Genomic DNA, 22,133 nt, shown 5'->3' with positions numbered 1-22,133 from the left:
GCCTGCGGGCCCCGCTGCCCGACTCGCGCCTGGCTCGGCCCCGCCGGCCCCGCGCGGCTTTGCAGGCCCTGCTTCGCGCGCAGCTAGCGCGCGTCGAGCCAGCCGCGCAAACCCTCTCGCCCTCCCCCAGCGCCCGCTCCCAGGTATTTAATAAGCAGAGTTGAGCTTTAACGACCTGTTATTTTTAAAGCCAGATGGCTAAAGCGCAGGGAGATATTACGGCCATGGGGGCTGGTTTTCAATTCATCCAATAGCTCCATTTATCAATACAAAGGGTTGGAGAGGAGAGCAGCTGCCTTTTCTTTTTTTTTTTTCCGGAGCCAAAAGGTATGAGATGGAGGTGCCCGGGGTCTAAAGCATAATGCGGCGGTAATAGGAGAGAATTTGCTAAATGGATTTGGGATTGAGCAATTAGATCGAATCTGGTGCATCTAGGCACTCTCCGTCGTCTCAGCGAGCGCTGCTGCCAGCAAGGCGCCCCCGGCCACGGCGCCCGGCTTTTCCCAGGCCTCCTGCCCCGCTGCTCCCGCGGCCAGTCCCGATTCCGGGCTGCAGCCTGCCCCGGCCCTTCGCCACCCCGGCTGCTGCCATACGGACAGGGAGCAGCCGGCGGCGCCGGCAATGATGCGCGAAGCAGCGCCGCGCTCCTGGCACCGTTCACCTCTGCAAGCCGCCGCCGCGGGATGCGAGCGGGAAAAGAAACCGCGGGACCGCGCGGTCATTGGTACGAGCCTTGCCCTCGCGGGGCGGCAGTGGGGCTCGGTTCCCGCGCCGCCCCGCGCTCCCGCGCAGCCCGCCCGGCCCGAAGCTTACCCCGAGGGGCGCCCGCGACGGCTCGTCCTGCGCGGGGGGCCCGGGCAGCGCGGGAGGGCGCAGCGGCTCTTCGGCCCCCTCCGGCTTCGCCAGGGAGGCGGGATGCAGGCTGGGGAGGGCGGCGCGGCTGCACGGGCTGAGGAAGGTCTGCGGCCTCTGCAAAGGGAGAGGCACCGGTGCCGGTTGGTCCGGGGCAAGGAGGGAAGGATGCACGCGGCGGCGCCCGGGAGCCCCGAGAAGGCCACGGGTGCCCAGGGTCCCCGGCCGGGGACCGGGCGGGCAGGGACTTTGCCGGCAGGGGCGATCTGCTAGCCCAAGGTGGTGCACGCTTGCCCCGCTCCCGCGACCTTCCCCGCCCGGGGGTGACGGAGGCGGATGAACAAGGATAAGCGCCGGCCTAGCACCACCTGCTCCCAGGAGGGGGGCGCAGGCGAGACCCCCCCCCGCTCGGCTGACCCCTGCCAGGACAGACCCAGCCCGAGCCGCCCCGCGGGCCACATCCCGCCCCGGCGCTGCCGCCGGCCGGTGCGACTGCTGCCAGACGCTGCCGGCGGCAGTAATGCGATTTTGCTGCCCTTCATTTCCCGCGCTCGGCTCCACGCGCCCCTCTCTCCTCCCGTCCGCCTGGCTTTTATAGACTGCCGGCTAATCCGCTTAGAGGGGCAAGCCGGAGCTAATGGAATAACCGATGGAGTCGGTGGAGTCCTGGCTGCCGCCGGCCGGGCCGGGGGACACGGCCGGGGACCAGGGTGCCGCCACGACACGGCACCGTCCCCGTGCCTGGGGTCCTCGCTTGGAAAAATCCCCGCCGAGACACACCGGCGCCCGCCTGCACCGCCGCCTGGCTTCGGGGCTTTCGGCGGCCGAGCCGAGCTCCTCGCCGCCGCGCTCGTTCCCGGGGCAGGAGCAGCGCGGACGGCCCGGAGAGGCAGGGGCCACCGAGGTTGGGCAAGCGGCAGCGGGGATTGGGGACTGGCCGGTCCTTCCCCTCGCCGCACCGACGGAAGATGCTTTTCCCAGAGAAAGGCCTCGTTGCCAGATTTTGTAGCCCTTAGCTAATTAATCCTGATCTCTCCCCCCCTACAAGCTACCCCCGATGGCTGCTTACAAGGAGCTGTGCAAGCGAGGCATTAAATCAGGCTTTGAGAGCACCGCGCGCAGCCCCGAGCCCTCGGCGAGCGTTAAGGGCAGACCACGGGCCACCTCGAGCCCGGCTGAAATAGGAGGGCAAGGGAAACGCAGAGCAATATTTCCCCCGCCACTTGCAAATACATTTTTCCGCCAGCCCCAAAAAAGGTTTGATTGCTGGGTTGGCACGGTGACAATTTTACACCACGGAGCTGTGACAATTTACGCCAGCCACCGATCTGCTTCTGTTTTTAAATGGCAGCAATTACATAAATTAAGGCTGTTTAAGCAACGTTATATCCCGCCTGTTGCTTTCGCTTTGCCTGGAAAAAAAGCAACGTTCTTTTCTTCTCTTTATTTGACGGTTGTAAGATGCAGCATTAGATCAGCGAGCGATTAAGCCAGCGAGGCTCAATCTGCGCCATGGATCGCGCTGCAGGGACGGGAGCTGGCAGCTCCGGGAAGACAGAGACTCCCTTCCTCCAAAGGCTTCCCGCTACAACAGGCAAGGCGGGATGAAACGCGGCGGTTTTCCACGGCGCTGCTGGTGGCTCGGCCGCTGCCCCGCTGCAGAGGGACAGGCGCAGCCGGCGCCGGCGGCCGGCGCTGCCGCAGACCCCTCTTAGGTGACATGACCAAGGTCGTTCAGCAAGTGCGTGTCAGAGCCCCGAGGTGACCCCCAAAGGCCCCAGGCTAATGCACCGCTGCTGCCGATCGAGATGAGGCCAGGCCAAAATAAAGCGCAAAAGAGGGCCGGCTAATAAACGGGGGTGCCGAATACATCCACGAGGACTGAAGAGGTCTCCTTCAAGGGCCCCGGGGGAAGCAGCGGCTGCTTGCATCACCGCGCCTTCAGAGCATGACGGTTCGGGAAAGCCCATGGTGTTTGCACACCAACACTGCGACTGAATCAAGTTGGCTGAAGGTTTTCTGCTGAAACAGTTTTTCACCAACAGACATTATTGATTTGCTAAAACGCAAGCGCTTTGCTGAAGGCTTTGATTTCTTTGTCTTTTTTAGCGCGAAACGATCAAAGCCTTTTGTTCTGCTACACGCTCCAAAGAGAGACTTGCAAGAAGGCAGAAAATAAAACAAGCTGGCACATTAGGTTTTGCGACAAATCCAGTGATTTTTGGCTTCTTTATCCAAGCTGGGGATGAAACCCAGCGTTGCCATTTCGGAATTTCCCGCGGGATAACCCGGCTCCCGTTTGCTCAGCTCCCGTGTTGGGGCTCTTGGCTTTTAAAGCAGCAGCCATCGAAACCTCCTCCCCCTCGGCCATCACAAGCGCAGCAGGGCAGCGGTAGAGATTTTGAGATCCTGAGGGAATACTGGGGGAGGAGTCCAATTTCTTGGGAACCACTTATTCCTAGAAAGTCTTGCCGCTGCCTACATTAGCTGGACGCAGATGTGTCGATCTGGGCATCCAAAGTCAAGCTCGGAGTGGTCCCGAGAGCAGCCGGGACCCTGTTAGGAATTTGTTAGATTTCCACAGCCGTCGCGGAATGGCGTTGCTGCCGCCGAGCCACTGAGCAGCAGTGATTTATGCCCGGCGCTGAGTGGTTTGTGGAATGCAGATGGCCCAGGGTTTTATTTAGCTGTTGTTTGTTAAAAAAAGCCCAGCCAATCTAGGTTATAAATTTTCAGTTTTCCACTTAAAAAAAAAAAAGAGACGGAAGAAACAAGAAGAGCAAAATTCACTTAGCGAGTCTGTTCTCTGGCCATCTGGCTGGGGAGAGCTGCAGAACGGCGGGCGGCTGCTGCCGGGATGCAGAGCGAGGGGGAAGACGGCCGGCGATGCTGTGGCTCTTTGAGCTCCCGGGACGACCTTACGGAAAAAGGCGGCCCCCACCCCGGTACGGCCTCGCGCAGCCTCTCCGGCTCAGGGCAGGTCCTGTGCTGCCTGCTTTGCCTCTTGCCGCTTGCTTGGCCCCTTCTCGCTGTCCCAAGGCTCATGCCCTTGGCACGGTATGGGCTCCTCCTCTTCAGGAAGCCACATTCATCTGGACGGGATTGGGATCCACCGGATCCGCTCATCAGGATTAAGCCCTGAGCTGGGGTACTGCACCTTCAGGTTTCCGGCTGCCTGCGAAGCCCGGGGCTGCGGCGGGGGGAGACGAGGGGCTCCGCTCGGGATTGCCCCCCGCCTAGCCGTGACACCCGTCCCCGGCCGAGGGCGGCTCCGGGGCAGCCCCCTGCCCGGGGTATTCCCCCCCCTCCCCAAATCCCTTTATTTCCGGACAAGAACCGATGCAAAGCGCGATGAGCTGAACCTGCAGGACTGCCCAGCCCTCCCTCCTGGCTACTCCGGGAGCGATTCCGCCAGCGTCTGCCTCGATGCCGGGTTTGTCCGCGCTGGCTGCTCCGAGAGCACGCAGAGCCCGAGGCCGGCTCGGGCACCCCGCGTTTTCTTCCCTGTCTAGCTCCCGCGCACATGAAATGAGGCAGGGCTTGGTGTGCGTGGTGGGGGGCAAGGGGGGGCAGTGGGGAAAAGGGAGAGGTTGGGGAAGAAGAGGGGGGGAAAAAAAAAATTCCAGCTCCCAGATCAAAACAATAATCAGCTAAATGAATTCCGCAGCATTTTCCCGCATGACTGCGAGTGATAATTTAGTGCGGCAGCCAGCTGGAAGCGAAAGGATTAATTCTGCACTTAGTGACACCCACGTGAATAATTCATCACGCGCAGCCCCCTTTTCGCTGACCCCCCCGGGCAATCACTGCAAAGTGCCCCGCCAGCCGGCCCCGGCCCGGAGCGCGGCTCCCCGGGGAACGCAGCAATGAAATCACCAGCACAGCATCCAGACCTGTCCCAAATTAACTTCAGGGATATTTTATATATATATATAATTTTTTTTGGGCAGATGGGGCGGAGAGAAGGGTTTGGAGCTGGCTGGTGCCGGCAGTGACTGAATCGCCGGGATGCACAGAGCATGTGGCCCCCTCCTCGTGCCGTGAACCCTTCCCACCGGGCGGCTCCGGCGGGAGCGGGGCGGCTCGCGAGCGCATCCCTCTTCTCCCCCTCGCCCCGGTGTCACCCTGCCCGGCGCCTCACCTCGCACCCGACGAGCCGCAGGCAGAGCCGAACGGCCGGGGCGGCCCCGGATGCCGTCTTCAGGCTGGTGCCCTGCGGAGGCAGACGGAGGCGGGAGGGCGTTCGGCCGGGCGGCGCCGTGCCGGGGCCGGAGGGGGGGTGCAGGGGGTCCCCGCCGCCCCGGCCCCGCCGCTTACCTGCACGGGGAGGCCGTCGACGCGCAGCCCGCCGCGCTCGGCCGCCAGCCGCCGGTAGACGCCGGGGGGCAGCGGCAGCACCGAGTAGCCCAGCGGAGCGAGCAGGCTCTCGGCGTCCGACACTGCGAGGGGCGCGAGGGTTTTCCAGGCGGGACGGCTCTCGCCCGGCCCTGCATCCGCCCGCGGCCGCCCCGGGACCTCCCTGCCCGGCGTCCCCGGCGCATCGCCCGCCTGGCCGCGGGGAGGACGGCAGCGGACGCCTGCGGCCGGACCTGCCCGGGGAGCACTCACTCGCTTTGTGAGGGTAATACTCGATGGCCAGGGCGGCGTCTTCGGAGAAGATGGTGGCCCCGTCTCTGCCCTGGAAGAGGAAGGAGGTGTTCCAGGTCGGCTTCTCCGCGGGCCCAGCCGGGGACGTCATCTTAGGAGACAAGGGAAGAAGCCACCTCCAGGTGCCTTTTCTCCGTACAGAGGAGCGACCAGGCAGGCAGCAGGGAGGGAAGAGCGAGGGGGCAGAGGGGAGCCCAACCTGCACGGCTGCGCCGCACCCCGGGCCCGAAGCAGCCCCACGTCCCAAACGCTTGAACTGGTTTGCACTGGGCCGTCGAGCTCGGCTGCTTCTCGGTAGGATCCCAGCCGGAGCCTTGCCCGCGCCGAGCCAAGGAGCAAAGCGGCACACGCGCCGGCGACCCCGCGCTTAACAGCACCGTGGCTCGCGCCCGGCTGGGGAATCGGGCTTTTCCCGTCTCCTCCAGCGACTCACCCGGGTGGTCCCGACCCCGCCACCCCGTGCACGCGCCGAGGCTGGATGCAAACACCTGCACCGCCAGCGTGCTGGGCCCCGGCGGGGGCGAAGCTGCTGTCACGGGCCTCTGCCCCCAGCCCACGGGCGGCAGCTCCTTTTGCAGGGGCAGAGGGGCTCTGCTCCCGCCCGGAGCCCTGGCGCCGGCGCGGCGCTCGCCAGCGGGGCGCCAGACGTCTCGCGAAGCCGGGGCCGCGCTGCCGGGCTCTCCGCGACGAGCGCTGGCTCTGGCCCAAGCGCTCGGCTCCTGCTTTCAGCCCGGCTCGGCGGCAAACGCCGGCGGCGCCCGCTTGGTTTCCCATCCTCCCGGACGGGGAGAGACCGGGCATCCGCAGGGCCCGAAACTACCTGCAGCAGAACGGCCGCACCTGCCGCCTTCACTGCGCCGCCGTGCAATGAAAAGCAGATGGGTCCGGCCGCCCCCGCCGCGTGCCGCAGGCTCAGCTTGCAGCCGGCCTCGCGGCCTGCAGAAACTCAGGCCTTCGCCGACTGGTTTAGCGCTCGGGCAAAACCCACCCGGGCTTCGATTGCTCCGGGTTCACCCTAAAACCGGCACGCGGCTTTCTTCTCCCTCTCGCCCACCAGGGCGCCTTTCCGAGCGCTTATGCATGGTTTGCAGCGGCCCGGCATGCCACCGCTCCATCCTTCAGCCCGGGGACTGTTGTAATGTCATTTAAGGTGACCGCAAAGGGAGGGGGAGAGAGGCTGGCTCACGGCAGAGGGTCCCAGCCCCCGTTTGCTAATGGCCTGCAGTCCAGCTCCTGGTCTCCTCTGTGCGTTCGCCGCTTGCATCACTGCAAATTCCTTGCCTTTGCACGGAGCCTCGCTGAAGAGGGACGGTTTTGCAGCAAGGGAGAGCGAAGCAGGCAGGGTGGCCTGTGCTTATCCTTAGCACGGGGCCTTTCCTCGGCTGGGACGCACCGAAGGAAGGTGCTTTTTAAATATCTTGGCCTTTTAAGAGTCCCAGGGGTCAGGTTCGCGGAGTGGTTTTGTGACAATGTGATTCCTGAAAGGCTGCTTAAGTGGGCAGCGAGTTCATCCCCGGAGCCGCCCGCTGTCATTGGAAATGGCAGCGCTCCATCACCGCGAGCAGCTGCTCCCTTGCCTTTTGGGCCCGCGCTGGGGACCGTGCCAGCTCTCCGAAGGTCAGCATTAACACAGGGCTCCCGTCGTCAGGAAATTATTGACAGCAACCCTTTTTAATGCTGTTATTCCATTACCCACTGCTCAGCCGGCGTCGCCCGGCGGGGACCATATGCAGATCAGCTTTTCTGCATCAGCACATTCACGCTGCTCCCCGGGTCCGGACGGGCGGAAGGAGCAGCCGCGGGTGTCTCGCCGCTCAGGTTTGGGATGCTGACGTGCCTTACGCGCCTTGGAGACCCACACCGGTGGGTTAACGAACCGTCCGGGCTCTAATAGCAGGGTGGTGCAGGGCTGGGGTGCTTCAGATGCTGAAAACATCTCCATGACATGGGTATAACAGGTAGCATCAAATGCAAAGATGAGCAAACAGTTCTGCAGCCTGTGCTGGGTTGGACGGAGCTGTTAATCCTGGCTCAGCACCAGACTAGCCCTCTGGCCCGGGATTTCACCCTGGGGCTCTCCAGCTTCAGCTGGGATTTTAGCAGCTCTGTTCAAGCACAGGGAGCCCCCGTCTGCGCCTGGAAGCCCTCGTGCAAGCTCGGGTGTCGCTGTGCCTGGGGACGGGTGAGCACGGTGCCCGGACGGCTCCACCACAACCCACGCCGTCCCCCCGGCTCCGGGAAGAGCAGCCTCGCCAGGGGCAGCAGCCCGAGCAAACCTGCCTCCGACACCTGCAGCCTCCTTCGCCCTCGCCCTGCTCCTCTCCTTTCCCAGCGCTCGCAGCTTCGCCGCTCAACCTGCATCCCAGCCCACGCAGCTATTTTGTCAACCTCGGAAACCACAGCTTGGGGGATACAGAGATCTCCTAAAAAGCACCGCACGCCACCTCCAGTTACTTTTCCTGGCGCTGACCTGCATAACGAGACACTGCGAGCAGGTGCTGTTTCTAAACTCATAAAGAACGGAAAGTCCAAGCTCACGGGCAAATTTAACTCCCGAGCTTGCAGGCGACGCGTGGCTGGGGCGGCATCCCGGGGCTGCCGGTCCCGCGCCTCCGCGCTCAGCCTGCGCGCCAGCCCCTCTCTCCTTGCAGAACCATCCGCGTCCCACGGCGGGGCCAGGAGCCATCTGCCTCCGGGAGCCGGCCGCCGGCCTTCTTAACCCCTTCGCAGCCGGGCGGCTACCTGCCGGCACGACAGCGTGCCGCGGGAGACCGCTGCCAGCCTGCTAACGGGCACAATATTGTTAATCTGACCCCAGTTATGGGAGGCCTTGAGCACGGGCAGCTCCTTTTCCCACCAGGGCCGGGTTGAGGCTACGGAGGTGATGGGAGCTGAGACTCCAAAACTCATCTCCCTGATGAGCCGGCGAGGCGCCTGCTCGGGAGCAGCGGGGCGTCTCCGCGGGTGCTGCTCCGCGGTACCATCCCACGCACGGGGTCGGGACCGCACGCGCGAGAAGCCGAAGCCCCGAGGGGGGTGAGAGGCGCTGCGCCGGCCGGGGGCTGGCGGCGCGGGGGGCTCGCGGGCAGATGGAGCTCGCCGCCGGGGCACGGCGCCGGGCCGTCAGAGCCGCCGCGCTGATTCAGCCCGACGTCTTGTCACAGCCCCAGCCTCTGCCAAGGGCCACCTGGAGAAGGACAACAAAGGCAACGGAGGGGAAAGGAGGAGGAGGAGGAGGAGGAGGAGGAGGAGGAGGGAGCAGCCTTCCTCCTTGGCTACACCAGCGCTATGCTTAATGCCCTGGCAGAAGGGCGGACGCGCACAACTCCAGGAAAAAGGCCAACGCGAAGGCAGAGTCGTTGGCACAAGCAAAGAGTGAGAGGTGGCCAAGCCTGCAGAGGTCATCTGGGAAGCGTCTTCTGCCTTCCCGAGGGGCCGGCACGGCCCCCGGCTGCCAAGCGGGAATTTGTGGCTCCAGAAAGAGCGCGAGAGGCTCCAGCTAAGCGGGTCAAGCCAGGAGGCTGCCCAAGGGAAAGAGCCTGCAAGGAGGGACGAGGACGAGCACGGCTTTTGGGAGGGAAGAAGCCGCCGTGCCTCCAGCCCTCCGCAGCATCCGCCCGGGAGCAGGCGCCCGAATGGTTTGCGGGTGCCCTGGGCTTTCGGCCAGATCTGCGGACACGACGGCCAGGGCGGCTGCTCGGAAGGAGGCCGCTGGCATGTGGCCGCGGCTAGGCGGGAGTCCAGCGCGTTGCCAAAAACGGGGCCGGAGGGGAGGGACGGGACAGGAGGCTGCTCCGGTTGCAGGGCCAGATGCAGGCGAAGGCGCGTGCCGCTGCCTGCGGACGCTAACGGGAGCGGACAGGCGAGGCGACACGCTGGGCTGGCAGAATTAGGGACCGCGCTCAGCTGGCGCGCGGGGCCGCCGGGGCGAGCCATTAACCTCGGGAAGCGGTGCCACGGCCCTCATCCTCCCTGTGCCCCGGGATTCGTCCGGCTCCTTTCTCCGCGAGGAATTTTACGTAGCTCACCAGCGCAATGAGTTTGATGGGTCTCAGCCGGGTGTCTATTTGGGGGCACCCGCTAGCCCCGCGCAGCAACCACCGTGTGCTGCCAGGCCCGTGCCGGTGCTCGTCCACCCGGGAGAGGGGTGAGCGGCTGCGGTCAGCCTAACCACGGTGCTTCGCTGCGGAGCTCACGTCCACCAGCACCTGCTCAACAGCCGAGCAAAACCCCGCGCGCGAGGCCGAGCCCCGGCACCGGCGCTGCTGCCGCCTGCAAACGCTGCCTGGGCAGGACCGGGCACCTTTGCCTTTAATGCCGAACCTGCAGGCTTGTGGCAGGAGCGTTTCTGGGGTCCCTGCACCCCGCTTGCCTCGGCCCTGCCCAGCAGCCCCGCCGGCCCCTCGCATGCAGCCAGGGGCTAATGCACCGAGCTTGGGGAGTCTCTGCACAGCTAAACAGCTTCCTTCCACCTTCCCACATACGCAAGACCTAAAAACCATAAATGGGGAGTGAATAACGCCAAGGAGGCATCTCAGGGGGTTTCAGTGTCTGGACACCTTCCCCACATCACCGAGTTCGTCCTGCCCTGGAAGGAATAGCAAATACGCCCAGCCTACAGATGGGGAAACTGAGGCAGGGACAGCTTGATAGACCCTGAACGCCACCATCCCAGCCAGCTGCCCTCCCCGGAAAGAGGCATCGGGCCCCTGGGGGCACCTTCAGCCGAGCCCATGAGCAGAGGCACGTCGATCCCCTCCGGGACAAGGAGGTGCCGAGGACGAGCCACAGCGCAGAAAGGCACGGTGCTGCTGCCGGGAGCGCGTCCTTGGCCTGCGGCAAGCGGGAGGCGCCGCACTTTCCGCACGCTGCCGGCAGTAGAGCTCGCGCGCAGCCCCGGACCGTTGCGGCGAAGATCGCCACCGCCTCCGCCGCGGAGTCGCCAAGGCAAACGGAGACGTGGCGCGGGCGAGGAGGAGGAGGAGGAGGAGGAGGTGGGGGCGCGCGCCCGGGCCAGATGGCCGCGTTTAATCACTCGAACGCCTGCACTCGGCTCACACCGCCCCGAGCGGCGCCCGCCGGCGAGCAGACGGGCTGCCAGCGCCGGTGCCAGCGGTTTAGAGGACGAGGCTGGCAGATGCCCCCTTTCAGCCTGACACTCCGGTCCCACGAGCTGGCAGGCAGCGATCCCTTCCCGCTCGGAGAGTCCCTAACCAGAACAGGGGCGGCAGCCGGGGCCCGGCCCCCCCGCGCTGCCCCGCATCCCCCCGCGCCTCTCACCTGCGCCAGAACACGGCGAACGCCGGAGGGAGGGCGACAGTAAAACAACAATTATTTTAATGAATGAAACGCACTAGTGGTTTTTATGATAATTCATAGCCTAGTGGGCGCTTTGGCATTCGGCCGGCCTCCCCTAAGTAATATTTTATTTATAGCCTCCCCGGATGTGTTGATACAGCGCATTTGCTCCTCGTTACGCTGCGGGACGATAAAAATTCAACACGCAGGATAGAGAGGGCGAGGGAGAGGATCGAGCCGCAACCGCGGGCCCTTTCTGCCCTCCCCGCGCGCTGACCTGCCCCGTCCGCCGGCGCTTCCGACCGTATCGCGAGGGCGTATTCAGGGCCAGCTCGACCCGGCTGCAAACGTGCCCTTGTCACGCTTTCCGCTGGCAGCCGCGGGAGGCGAAGGGACTGAGCTGCTATTATTTTTGGGGGGTGGTGCCTCCCCGATCGCCTCCGAGCCGGGCACCAGACCTGCTGCCGCTCCCGCAGCACAGCGCATCCTTCCCGGAGCGCCCTTCTCCCTCCCCACCGATTTTTTGGCAATCCGAGGAAACAAAAGCCGGGCTCTTCCCGCGCCCCCCCCCCAATCCCCTCCACCCGCCGATGACGTGCCGCGTTCCTAAAAGCATATGTTTCCCTGGCAACAGCTATTTTGAAGATTTGCGTTGCTAGCTCTCCCGGGGGTACTCGAGCCGTGCATAAAACGGGAAGGACGAGGCCGTCGAGAGGGAGCACTCGAGCCGGAGGTGTGAGCCGAGCGGGAGGAAGACGAGGCAGGAGGAGGAAGCGGCGCGGGCAGCTCCCGCACTCCCCCCACCGGCACGTTCCCGCGCTCGGGCATGGGGGCAAGGCGGCGACGCGGAGCGCTGCTTCGACGCGCAAAGATGTCCCACTGCAGCGCCCGTCCCGAGTGCCCGGCGAAGGATAGAGGAGCTCGTGGGACCCCGCTGCCCGCCCCAGCCTCTTCCTCCTCCTCCTCCTCCTCGCCGGCGCCCGCGGCTCTCACCTGCGGGCAGCCGCGGTGGGCGGTGCGGGGGAGGCTGAAGTCTGCTGCGGACGGCTCCGGGAAGGCGACGGTGGTCAGACAGACGCCGGGCCGGGCGGCGGGCCGCTTCGCCATGCCGTCTCTGAGAGGGGCAGGGAAGAGCAGGGAGAGTCGGCCACACGGACGGGTCTCCTGGAGGGCCCCGAGGGCAGAAGCCCTCCTCCAGCCGAGGCCGAAGGCTGAACGCGACCCGCGGACACCCAGCTCCCTCCCCGAGTGACCGGGCAGCCCCGCGGCCAGGTTAACCTGCATTTCGGTCAGGGGAGATGAATCCCAGCTCTAGGCTTGTTCCGGGCTTGGGATGCAAGACCGGGATCCAGCCCACCTACGCTGTTATCCACTGCCAGCCATGAAACCTTTTGCCTTCTGGGCCAAGGAACCGTTTATTGCCAATTTTGTCTTTTCCCTTTCTCATCCCGGGAGGCGGCACGGAGGGCCCACACCAGCCCCTGCCGTCGCTGCCCTTCCTTCCCAAGGCAGCCGCGTCCCACGGGAGCAGAGCCGGCCCACCGGTCCCGGCGCGCCAAGCGCCTCCGCGGGGAGCTCAGTTTTATACCCGGCTGCTCGGGGCGGCCGCGGCCCCCGCGCGCCTTGCGGCCCGTCCGCGTACTCACTCGTACGCCCGGGCGCTGGCGATGACACTGGCGACGGCCACGAGGGCTCCCGGCGGGCTGGCCAGCGGGGCCGTCATCCCCTCCAGGAAAACCTGGGAGGCGAGCGAGGTCCCGAGAAAACCACCCGGCGCGGTTGCAAGAGATCAGAGGTGCTCGGGCGTCAGCCAAGCCTGCGACGAGCTTTGGCCCGTCCTCAGCCTCGCCGACCCTGCTCCGGGGCCGTCGCCCCGGCTCAGCCCTTACCTCCAGGCCCGCGTAGTCCATCCCTTCGCAGCGGGGGATGACGCTGCCTTTGCGCACGACCGTAACGTAGAGGCTCGTCCCCGCTGGGTCCTTCTTCCTCGGCTGTTTGCGGGGGAGACAAAACCACAGGGAGGGAGACGGGTCAGGCTATAAAAGACAAGGCGCTGGGTACATAAACAGGCGGCGTTGCGCTGCCACGGCCCAGAGCTGCCATAACTGACGATAAAGCAGCAACTGATAATTAAAGCTCACTGTCCCCTGGAGCCTTCCCAGAAAGATCAATATCATAAATCCTCCTGCTCCTGCATTTAAATATTTAATCACCCCCAATCCCTGCGCAGAGGAGCGGGGGGAAAGGAGGAAACTCATTGCTGCCGGCCAGAGCGAGGGAGGTGATTTTTGGTGCGCACGGAGCGAGTTTGCCAGGTCTCAGCTACACCCTGAGCTATCAAGGTCGCTGCAAAACTCACGGTTCGAAGCCTGGGGACCGATCCCGTACGTGTCACCCCAGAGGACTAGCTGTTCCCGCTAGGTCCAAGCCGGACGAAGATCTCCCGGCGGGTGGAGGGGAAGCGAGGGTCGCGGGGCAGCTTCCAGGCGGAGCCGGGGGGAGCTGGGGTGGGATGGGGAACCCCGATAAAACAGGCAGGGCCTCCCCTCCGGCTACTCTACCCATTTTCCTCGCCCAGGCACCTGTTGCACGGGCACGTTTGGATAACGCCAAAACCGAGAAGGCCTGGCCGTAACGAACAAATCGATCGCGCCGCTCCAACAAGGAATTAAAGCGGCGCCTGATTGACGCCTCCCCAAGGGCCCCCGTGACGCGAGCTGATCCTTAATAAACCACGGGAAGAAACCAAGCGTGCAAACGCACCGATGCCGTCGAGCAGGGGCCGCGCGCCCCAGCCGCGGGGATGCAGCTCCCGCCGGGAGCGGCCGGCGCGTGGGCAAACCGCGCTGCGCTTCGGACCGGGCTGCACCGAAACCCCCGCCGAGACGCGCGGCGGAGCAGCCCGCGACCCCTTCCCGCGGGTTTCTCCCGAGCGGGGAAGCACTTGGCGGTTTGCAGTCGGACTGTTTCTCTTGACGTCTTTCCACGAGAGCAAGACGCGACCCCCCTCCAAAACGTCTGGCTCCTTCCCGCTTCTCGGGAAGCCCCGGGAGCAATTTGGTCACGAGCCTCTTTTCCGCCAACTTGCCAAGCTTGGGAAAACCCGGCCCGTTTCCCACTGCGGATTACGACGTTACACAAGGTCCCGCGCGCCCAACCTCAGGCGGCGGCAGCCCGCGGTAAAAGCCCGAGCGAGGCGGCGGTCGCGGCCCGCGTTCCCGCTGGAGGAGCTCCGGGAGCTGCCGGCGCGGAGGCGAACCCCGCGCCCCGAGGGCCCCCCGCGGCGGTACGTACCAGCGCCAGGCGGCAGTGGTAGTGGCGGAAGGGCTGGAGGTGCCGCACCGGGAGCCTGTAGGTCGCCAGCGCCTCCTTGGTGCCGCGGTCCACCACGGTGAGGGCCAGCGCTGGAGGGAGAGAGCGGCCGTCAGCGCGGCCCCGAGCGGGGAGCCGGGCGGCGGGAAGGGGGAGCAGGGCCTCCTTCCCGGCCCTCGGGGCCCCCGCACCCTCTCCCCTCGCTCGCGGCGAGCAGAAGCCCCCGGACGGCCGCCGGCCCGCTCCCCTGCTGCTCCCATCCCGCTCGGATTTGCCAGGCCCGGCGCTGGCTGCGAAGGATTTGACCCTTCACGGGTTTATATACGCATATATGCGCGGGCACACGCACGCGTCTCGAGAAGCGACCGAGTTCAGATCGCAGAGGTCTCCAAGGGGCCGGAGGCGAAGCCCTTCAACAGCTGGCACGCACGGAGCTCATTTTTCCGTCTAAGCAGCTAGGATTTGCCACGGATCCATCTAATCTGCCTCCCTGTCACCGGCACAGCCCAGGGAGAAGGGAAACCCGCCTGCAGAGCCCCATCCTGCTGCCGGGGGCAATTCTGCACCGAGTCCTTCCTGCAACAGCATCCGCTGGGACCCCAAGTGTGACCATTGGGACACGCTTCCCAGCCCAATATCGGACCGGGCTATCTGCAGAGAGCTGCAGTTATGGGATCCTTCCAGGCTTCCCGCAAAAAACAGCCTGGAAAAAGCCCCTCATGTCCCCGGCTCAGCCGAAGCGAGTGCCCACCACCCTGATCGACGGCTCGCAGGAGCGCCGGGGACAGGGACGGCCGGTCTCCAGGCTGGAAACATGCCTCATTAGCCCCCGGCTTTGTGTCCCCTCCCAGGGCTCCTTTTGTCCCCGCGCCACTTGAAGGGGAGGACGTGACCCGGCGGCGGGAAGCTGCCCTCGCCCGGGGCGCCCGGGCCCCGCGGCGCCGGCACGCGCGCTCACGCCAAGCCGCTTCCCTCGCCACCCTCGCGTCCCTATCCCTGCCCTCGCTTTAAGGCGAACGGGCGATTTCGCGGCTCCAGTTTGGGGGCCCGGCTCAGCCCCGCTGTCAGCCGGAGCCTTTTGTGGGAGCGATGGGAGGCAGCCGCCCGCCCGCCCTCCCTTTATGCCGCCGTCAAGGCCTCCTCGTCTCTCCCCCTTCCCCCAGCTTAATGACTGACTGCGGAGACAGGAGACTTAACTCCTGCTTGGCCAAGGCGGCGGTGCAGCGAGACGCTCCAACGCACGCGCCCGGCTGGGCGATCCGGCAGCGCCCGGCCCCAAATCCCGCGTGTACCCACGGGACCTTGCCAAGGAGCGGCAGCGGGCAGGCGCCGGGTCGAGCACGTCCCGGTCTTCCCCCTTTTCCCTGCTTTTCCACGCTGTACCTGCTGCAGTCACCCCCACGGGCTAAAGCACCTCTGCGATCAGAGGTTCAGAAACCAGGAGGACCCTGCTGCTGCCGGGACCTGCCGTCTCTCACCGCGAGCGCCTGCAGCCGCCGCGGTGCGAGGCCAGGGCTCCAGCCCGGCGTCTCTCCCTGCACGTCCCGCCCTGACCTTGGGACCACGGGAATTGCCACCAGCGATGCGTCCGCGGGGGCCGAAACGGCACCACAGGGCAGCATCGAGGCAGCATCCTGCCGCAGAGCGAACGCCTAGGGAAGAGCCTAGGGGAGAGCGGAGGCTGCGGCCACCGGGGAGCCTGCGAGCGGGTCTCCTTGGGCTGCGAAGCCTCGTTGAACGGGTCGAGTCCCAGGCTATGGCCGGGCAGAGACCGGAGCGCTGCCCCAGCTTGCTCTCCTTGCAAGGGAGGCCGTTACGCTGCACCACGCAGGGGCAAAAAGAGGGTTAAAACCCTGTGCAACGGGCCAGATCCGCACGTAACGGTGCTCTGGAGCGGGCGAGTTGGGAGGTGCCGATGTTCGGAGGCTGCCGGGCTGGGCTGGAGGTCCCACCGGGTCCCTTTGCTCCCCCCGCCGCCTCTGCCGGTACGGCACGAGGCAGGTACAGCCGAGTACATCAAAAGCTCCTCAATTTCATTTGGGCCAGGGCCTAATGGGATTAGGCACGACGTTAAGATTGGCTCCCGCAGTTCATTTTGCAAGCGTCTGATTATAATCGAATCCCAGCCTCTAATGCCGGGAACGTTATTACAATCACAGACTCAGCAGCCCTGCGCGGGGAGCAACGGCAGCGAGACGCGGGGTCCGGCCGTCGCTGCAGCACGGAAAGCAACAGCTCGGCTCTGAGAAGAGGTGCCTGGGTTGGGGCAGCAGCAGGGAAAGGTCCGGGCTGGCGGAGCTGCTGGGGGCAAAGCCACCGTCTAGCAGGTCTTCAAGACCAGAGCTCATCACACATCACAGGTCCCTCTGGATCCAGCATCTCCTCTTATGCCCTCTCCCGCAGGATGCTTCAGAGGACGTACAGAGCTCAGCACCACCATCTCCCTGATCCTGCAACTCTACATCTGGGGCGGACTTTCCTCCTGCCCCTTCTCCGACGCGCAGCAAGCTGTCGTAGCCACAGCTGCACGGGGCTTGGGGCACATCTCGTCCCTGCTGAAGCCACCCGACGCCTGGGTGCTGCCTGGGGTCGTCTGGAGCACGGGGTCCCCAATACTCATGTCACACCAAAGCAAACCTCTGAGGAGATGAGCCCCGCTCCTCCCAGCCCTCCATCTTCCTCCTTCCATGTTCCTCCGCAGGTCTCACCTTCCCAGCCGGCATCTTCAGCATCGATTTCCACTGTCACCTCCTCCTCCCAGGTGGGCGAGTGAGTGGGCTCCGAGGACGCGTGGGTCACCCGTGCCTTCTGCTGCTCATCTCTGCTGGTCTTACTAGGATAAGAAAGAAGGCAGAAGAGGTTATTTGATGAGTAGAAGAGGAACGTCGTTTCACATGGACCCGCAGGTGTCTGCTAGGCCTGAGCACTGCCCGGGTGGCTGCACCCTCCCTGCGGGTGTGCGCGCTCCCAGCTTTCCCCTCGCGGGGACACGGACCAGCCACTGTGTTTGAGCAAAATCTACAGCACCGCTGGGACTGCAACCCCTCTGCAAAGCAGATGGACGCTGGCCTAGGACCTGTGCTCTCCCGTCATTGCCGTGAGCTATTTCGCGCTCTTGCAAACCGCAGGAGATGTGAACAGCCGACCCAGCTGAGCCGAAGGAAACGCCGAACCCGGAACAAACCCGCGGGGTCTCCCGTGGCCTGGAAGGACCAACGGCACATGGAGATTTAACCTACAGGGCTCCCGTGGAGGGGGATGAGAACTGACTCTGCTCGGTACCACCAGTGGAGCCAGCCTACCCTTCCTGACCGCACACGGCCACGCTATTTACTGTGGAGGGCATGCCTTAAAGATGACCCCATTCTCTGCAGCCAGGATTTTACACTCCCCTTTGCTAATAAATTGATAATTAGCTAAGTTTTTTAATGGGTTCCTATGGATTAGGGAACCTGGGAACTGGAGCGGGGCTTGGAGGTGCTGGGTGCAGCACAAACCTTTTCTTCTCCCGTGACAGCCCTCCTGCGGCTGGCTCGGCCCCAGGAACTGCCGAGTCCCACTAACGCTCCTGCCTCTGCCCAAAACCTCAGCGAGGAGCCGACGCGGGTTTTCACCTTCGCAAAGGCTCGAGCGCCCTCCAAAGCCTCCGTTCGCCCCTTTCAGCATGTCAGCCCCTAAGCGTGCCCACGGCTGCAGCCCGCGCTCAGCCGGGCACAGCAGGCAGCGACAGCCCACGCTGGGGCGCTGCGCAGATGTTGGGAGCTCATCAGTGAAACGAGTCGGTGCGTTCTCAGCCACATGCCTGCTCCCCTCCATACAGAACGGCTGGAAACCACTCAAGTGAGAAGCCAGAAGGAGAAATTCAAGCAAGCAAAGAGGCGGCAGCTTCTGGCTCTCATCCCACAACTGCTCGCTCCGGGCTTGTCCGCAACGGGCTGGTTCCCCAGCACAGACCTGGCCTGGTGCTGGATGCGACGTGGGCATGCAGTTGCTCTCCCATCAGATTCAGCCGCAGCAAAAGACACTGAATAAGAAAAATTCTGCCTTTACTACAGGCAGCTACACCAAAAAAGGCTAATCGTTCTCATTTCTAGATCATCTCCAGATTTGTGGTGATTTCGTATTTGCAAAAACAGGCACGGAAATAAGCATGAATGAGAATATTCTACCCATGGCCTGCTGGAATTTCTCAGGAAGCTATTGGGGCAGCAGTGGTGGACGTAAATTGATTTTCTGTTAATTGAAAATTTCCTGAGAAGCATGTGCTTTCCTGAACGGTTTAGAAGCACTGCGAGAAGACAGATTTTCCTTTCCTTCCGCAACTTTGGGACAAACGGCAGCAAACACCGACAGCCCCGGGCTCCAAACCCTAAGACCGGGATTTGGGGACGCACCCCAGGTTACAGATCTTCCCCGCAGGGCTGGGGCGCTGATCCCACGCCAGCCCCGTGCCCAGGTCCTACCTCGCGTCTCTTCTCACTCCCCTCCGGACCAGCATCCCGCTCATCCTTCCCCCTCCGCCTAATCCTGCCAAGCCCCGGAGCTGCTGGCTGACGGGTTGGTTCCTACGCGGCCCCTTTCATCCTAAAGGCTAGCTCATACTCCCGAGGCTAATTAGCCGGCAGTATTGACGAAGGGACGAGGAGGAGGCTGCTGGGAAAGCAGAGAGAAGATTGAATGTTAACGACTGCCATCGTTAAGCTCGGGCACATAACAAGCCTGAGCAATAATTACCGTAGAGTTAGTGGTCGCAGCCCCGTGTAATTATTCATTTGGGCTGTTGATGTCTGGCGTGCCACGGGGTGCACTTTCGCAGGCACCGCGCAGGGTCCTCACCATCAGGGCTGGATTAGGCCATTCCTCTCACTCGTTTAAAACACACATATGCAGGACCATCGGTTACTCATGAGAGAGACGAAGAGCAGCAGCTGGTGCCGCACTGACCCATCTCCAGAGGTTCAAACAGCAGCAACACTGCTAGCACGTGCTGGCCTCAGCCCTGTCTTCTAGGCAGCATCAGCTAGTGGGGAAACTGAGGCAGAGGGATAGGCTAAAACCTCTCTAAAAAAGCACAGAAAAGTCTGAGAGTCTTCTACCAGGCACCTTTCCAAAGAGGGAGGTCAGTCCAGGCCATTTGACTCACAGATGTAAATAGTGGGATCACTTCATTCGAGGAGTCTGAATGGACCCATGCAAGAAATATGCCCAGCGTAGGTAGCCCAGCTCTGCATACAGCTGACACGCTCCTTCCAAGCTCTCCAGTCTGCTTCAGACCAGTAGCTCCAAGCCCTGCATGCTCAAAGCACGCTCCTCTGGACATGGGCAGGCATGGTTTCAGGGGCTGGACAATCCTTCTGGGATCTCCGCCACTTCGTGAGATGCTTTATGCATCTTGGAAGCCCTGGAGACCATGATTTAGTCCCACTGCCTGGTGACACATGGTGCCCTCAAGCCCTCATCATCCCCAGTCACAAGGTGATGGGAGAAGGTGATGCAGCATCAGGCAAACATGGCACGTGCATCAGCTCTGCCAGTCAGTTACTCCGGACATAAAGATGATAAAGTGTCCAGGGCTGGCTCCTCCAGGAAAGCATTTGCTGAAGCACAGCCAACATGGCTCTTAGAGAAAGGTTACTGGAGCACCACAAGAGCGGAGCACAGATGCTTTCTGACCTCTGGGAAGTCATGATGAGAACAGCACCAGCCACTGGAGAAAGCCAGGTAGGAGCTCTGCTCTCATTTGGAAATGGAAGTCAATTCACAAGATATAAAACTAACCCCCTATTTGCCACCTGTACAAGAAGCAGTTTTGGAAGTGTGGAAATACCCTGGGATCTATAGAAGAAAATCCATCACAAACTCTGCATCCCTTCTCCTCTTTCACATCTTGCACCAGTTTTGCTTCAAGAGCCTAAGAAATAATAAGGATGGGCACATGCTCACAGCACTGCGTACAACCAGAGCAGCCGCGGCACACGGGCAGGCTGAGCTCTCAAACCTGGAAGCTAGAGCCTCCTGCTCTGGTGGAAAGGAAATAATAGAGTCTTTCTAGCTCTAGCTGGAGCTCCAGGTAGTGCACAGCAGCGTTGGGACGGAGCCAACTCTTCCTATCGGTATGAGCCAGATGGGGGGGAAGGTTACTCCTACAAGACAGACCAGGGCCTGTCCTTGAGACACCCCCAAACAGCTCCCAGCCACGGCTCCGCATCGATCCCCTTCCATTTCTCCCTTGCAACCCATCCCCATTTCCACACACCTTCCTCAAAGCTATCGGCTAATGAAAGTTTAATGACCACGCTCCTTTCAAGCTATTCGATCGCTCCCCTTCATCCCCCCTCGCTGTTGCAGAGAGCAGTTTAATGGAGTCCACGGCTCCCTCCCACCATGCTGAAGGCAAGGCTGCTGTGGCCCAACTCCTCCTCTCCTGTCTGGCATAATTGGCCATAGCCGGTTCTGCCTGCAGGATGAGGCACGCGACTGCATCGCATGCTCCCTCTAATCCTGGCCTTTCCTCTCCTCCTCACCACTGCAGAGTGCGTTTGGCCAGCACATCAATAATGGATGAAGGAGCACGTCTCTCCTACTTGCTGCGCGAGGCCGGGCTCATCCAGGCCACAGCTGCCCTCTTGTCGCGGGGGACATCGTGCCCTGCTGTGCTCCTCTACCTTCTCTCAAGTGCCCTCAAGTACACCCTTCCCCAGTGAACCAGATGCTCTCCGCAAAGCCCACCTGCTGCAGTGGTCCACAGGAGATAAAGCCATGTTGGCTGGGTCTGGCGGGTAGGAATTAGCAATGTGCTTGCGCCATTCTGGGGGAAAATCAACTCGCCAGTAATGAGCTCTGTGGGGGATTGCTCCACGAGCAACGTGCTCAGAGTCCGAATGAAGCCAGACCTGGGCTGGGGGGTGGGAGGAGGACAGGGAGAACAGGCTGCTCGGGGCCCCCTTCATTAAAGACTTGCCTAAGGATGAGAGAGTGTTCAAAGGAGCTGTGAAGTGGGGGGGGAAAAAACAGTACAGCACATGGGGATGTGCTTCAACATCAAATCAGTGGGCTGGGAGCGGGCAGGAAAGGAGAAGATTAGAGATGTTTTGATGTCCCCTCCCTACTTCATGGGTTGGAGCAGCCAGCTCTTGCTGCACCAAAATCACTATAGCAGGGCGGGAGACCCCTTCTCCACCTCCAGCTCTTCCAGGGAGCAGCGCTTCTGTGAAGAGCCGTCTGCAAGCAAAGGGTACCTTGCTATGCAGAGCCATGACCATGGGAAGGTGTGCCCTGGGTAGGGCACAGCTGGGACACACCAAAGAGATGCTCCTCAGATGAAACATCTGCCAGAAGCATGAGCAATACAGAGAGCCTGGGTGGGAAAGGGCAGCGGTCCTCAACCCTCGTGGCACACGAACAACACTATGAGGGTCTTGCCGGCTGTGGGTAAGAGCAACGTTGGCTCTACCACCAGCGTGAAGAAATGCAGCTGGAAAAAAAAAAGTTAAGTGCTGCGAGGGGCTGTTAGCCAGGACACGGGCAGAGCAACGTTCACATCCTCACCGCGGCTCTCCCCGTCTCCTCCCGGGGAAGTCGCTTAGCTCTGCCGTGCAGTGGGATTAACCAGCCACCCTGCGTCGCAGGTTGGCGATGAAAGCTGAAGACAGACGCCCTCGGGTAGTTATTATACGCAGTATCTAAGCTACAGCACTTGGGCACGCACGTGATAGCATCGCTCCGCAGCCCTGCTGAGCGAGACACCTGGGGCAGGCAACAAAGGGCTTGAAAGCATCCTCCGCTCGCGAGCGCTCGGCAAGGTGCGTGGGGCCTGGCGCTCGTAAATATTTATTCAGCGCTCCAAGGTATCATCTCTGAGCGGGGAGAGGGTTTCGCGGAGGGATAACATTCCAGCAGAGGCAACGGGGCGGTTCAGGCGCATCGTTCGCAGAGCAGAAAAATCAGACGCGACGTGCCGCGGTTTCCAGACCCGAAACACGGGGCCGGCCAGCCAGCCTTGGCGGGGTGGTCTGCGCGGCGCG

At 62.9% G+C, this 22,133-nt stretch overlaps 1 protein-coding gene across 1 annotated transcript in view; it reads right to left on the bottom strand.

Annotated features, from left to right (window-relative positions):
- The window catches only part of CCDC33 (coiled-coil domain containing 33), a 58,837-nt gene that overhangs the window by 14,492 nt on the left and 22,212 nt on the right, over nt 1-22,133 (bottom strand). The window contains exons 6-13 of the mRNA XM_026068368.1: nt 16,818-16,942; nt 14,092-14,201; nt 12,687-12,788; nt 12,444-12,535; nt 11,791-11,911; nt 5,461-5,590; nt 5,170-5,291; nt 4,994-5,065 (exon numbers count right to left, since the gene is read on the bottom strand). Of these exons, the coding sequence (XP_025924153.1) occupies nt 4,994-5,065; nt 5,170-5,291; nt 5,461-5,590; nt 11,791-11,911; nt 12,444-12,535; nt 12,687-12,788; nt 14,092-14,201; nt 16,818-16,942 (874 nt within the window). The remainder of the gene's footprint in view (nt 1-4,993; nt 5,066-5,169; nt 5,292-5,460; nt 5,591-11,790; nt 11,912-12,443; nt 12,536-12,686; nt 12,789-14,091; nt 14,202-16,817; nt 16,943-22,133) is intronic.

This window comes from Apteryx rowi, unplaced genomic scaffold, assembly GCF_003343035.1.
Source record: "Apteryx rowi isolate R43461 unplaced genomic scaffold, aptRow1 scaffold_27, whole genome shotgun sequence".
Lineage (NCBI taxonomy): Eukaryota > Metazoa > Chordata > Aves > Apterygiformes > Apterygidae > Apteryx > Apteryx rowi.
This window is presented reverse-complemented; position numbering and strand designations above follow the sequence as displayed.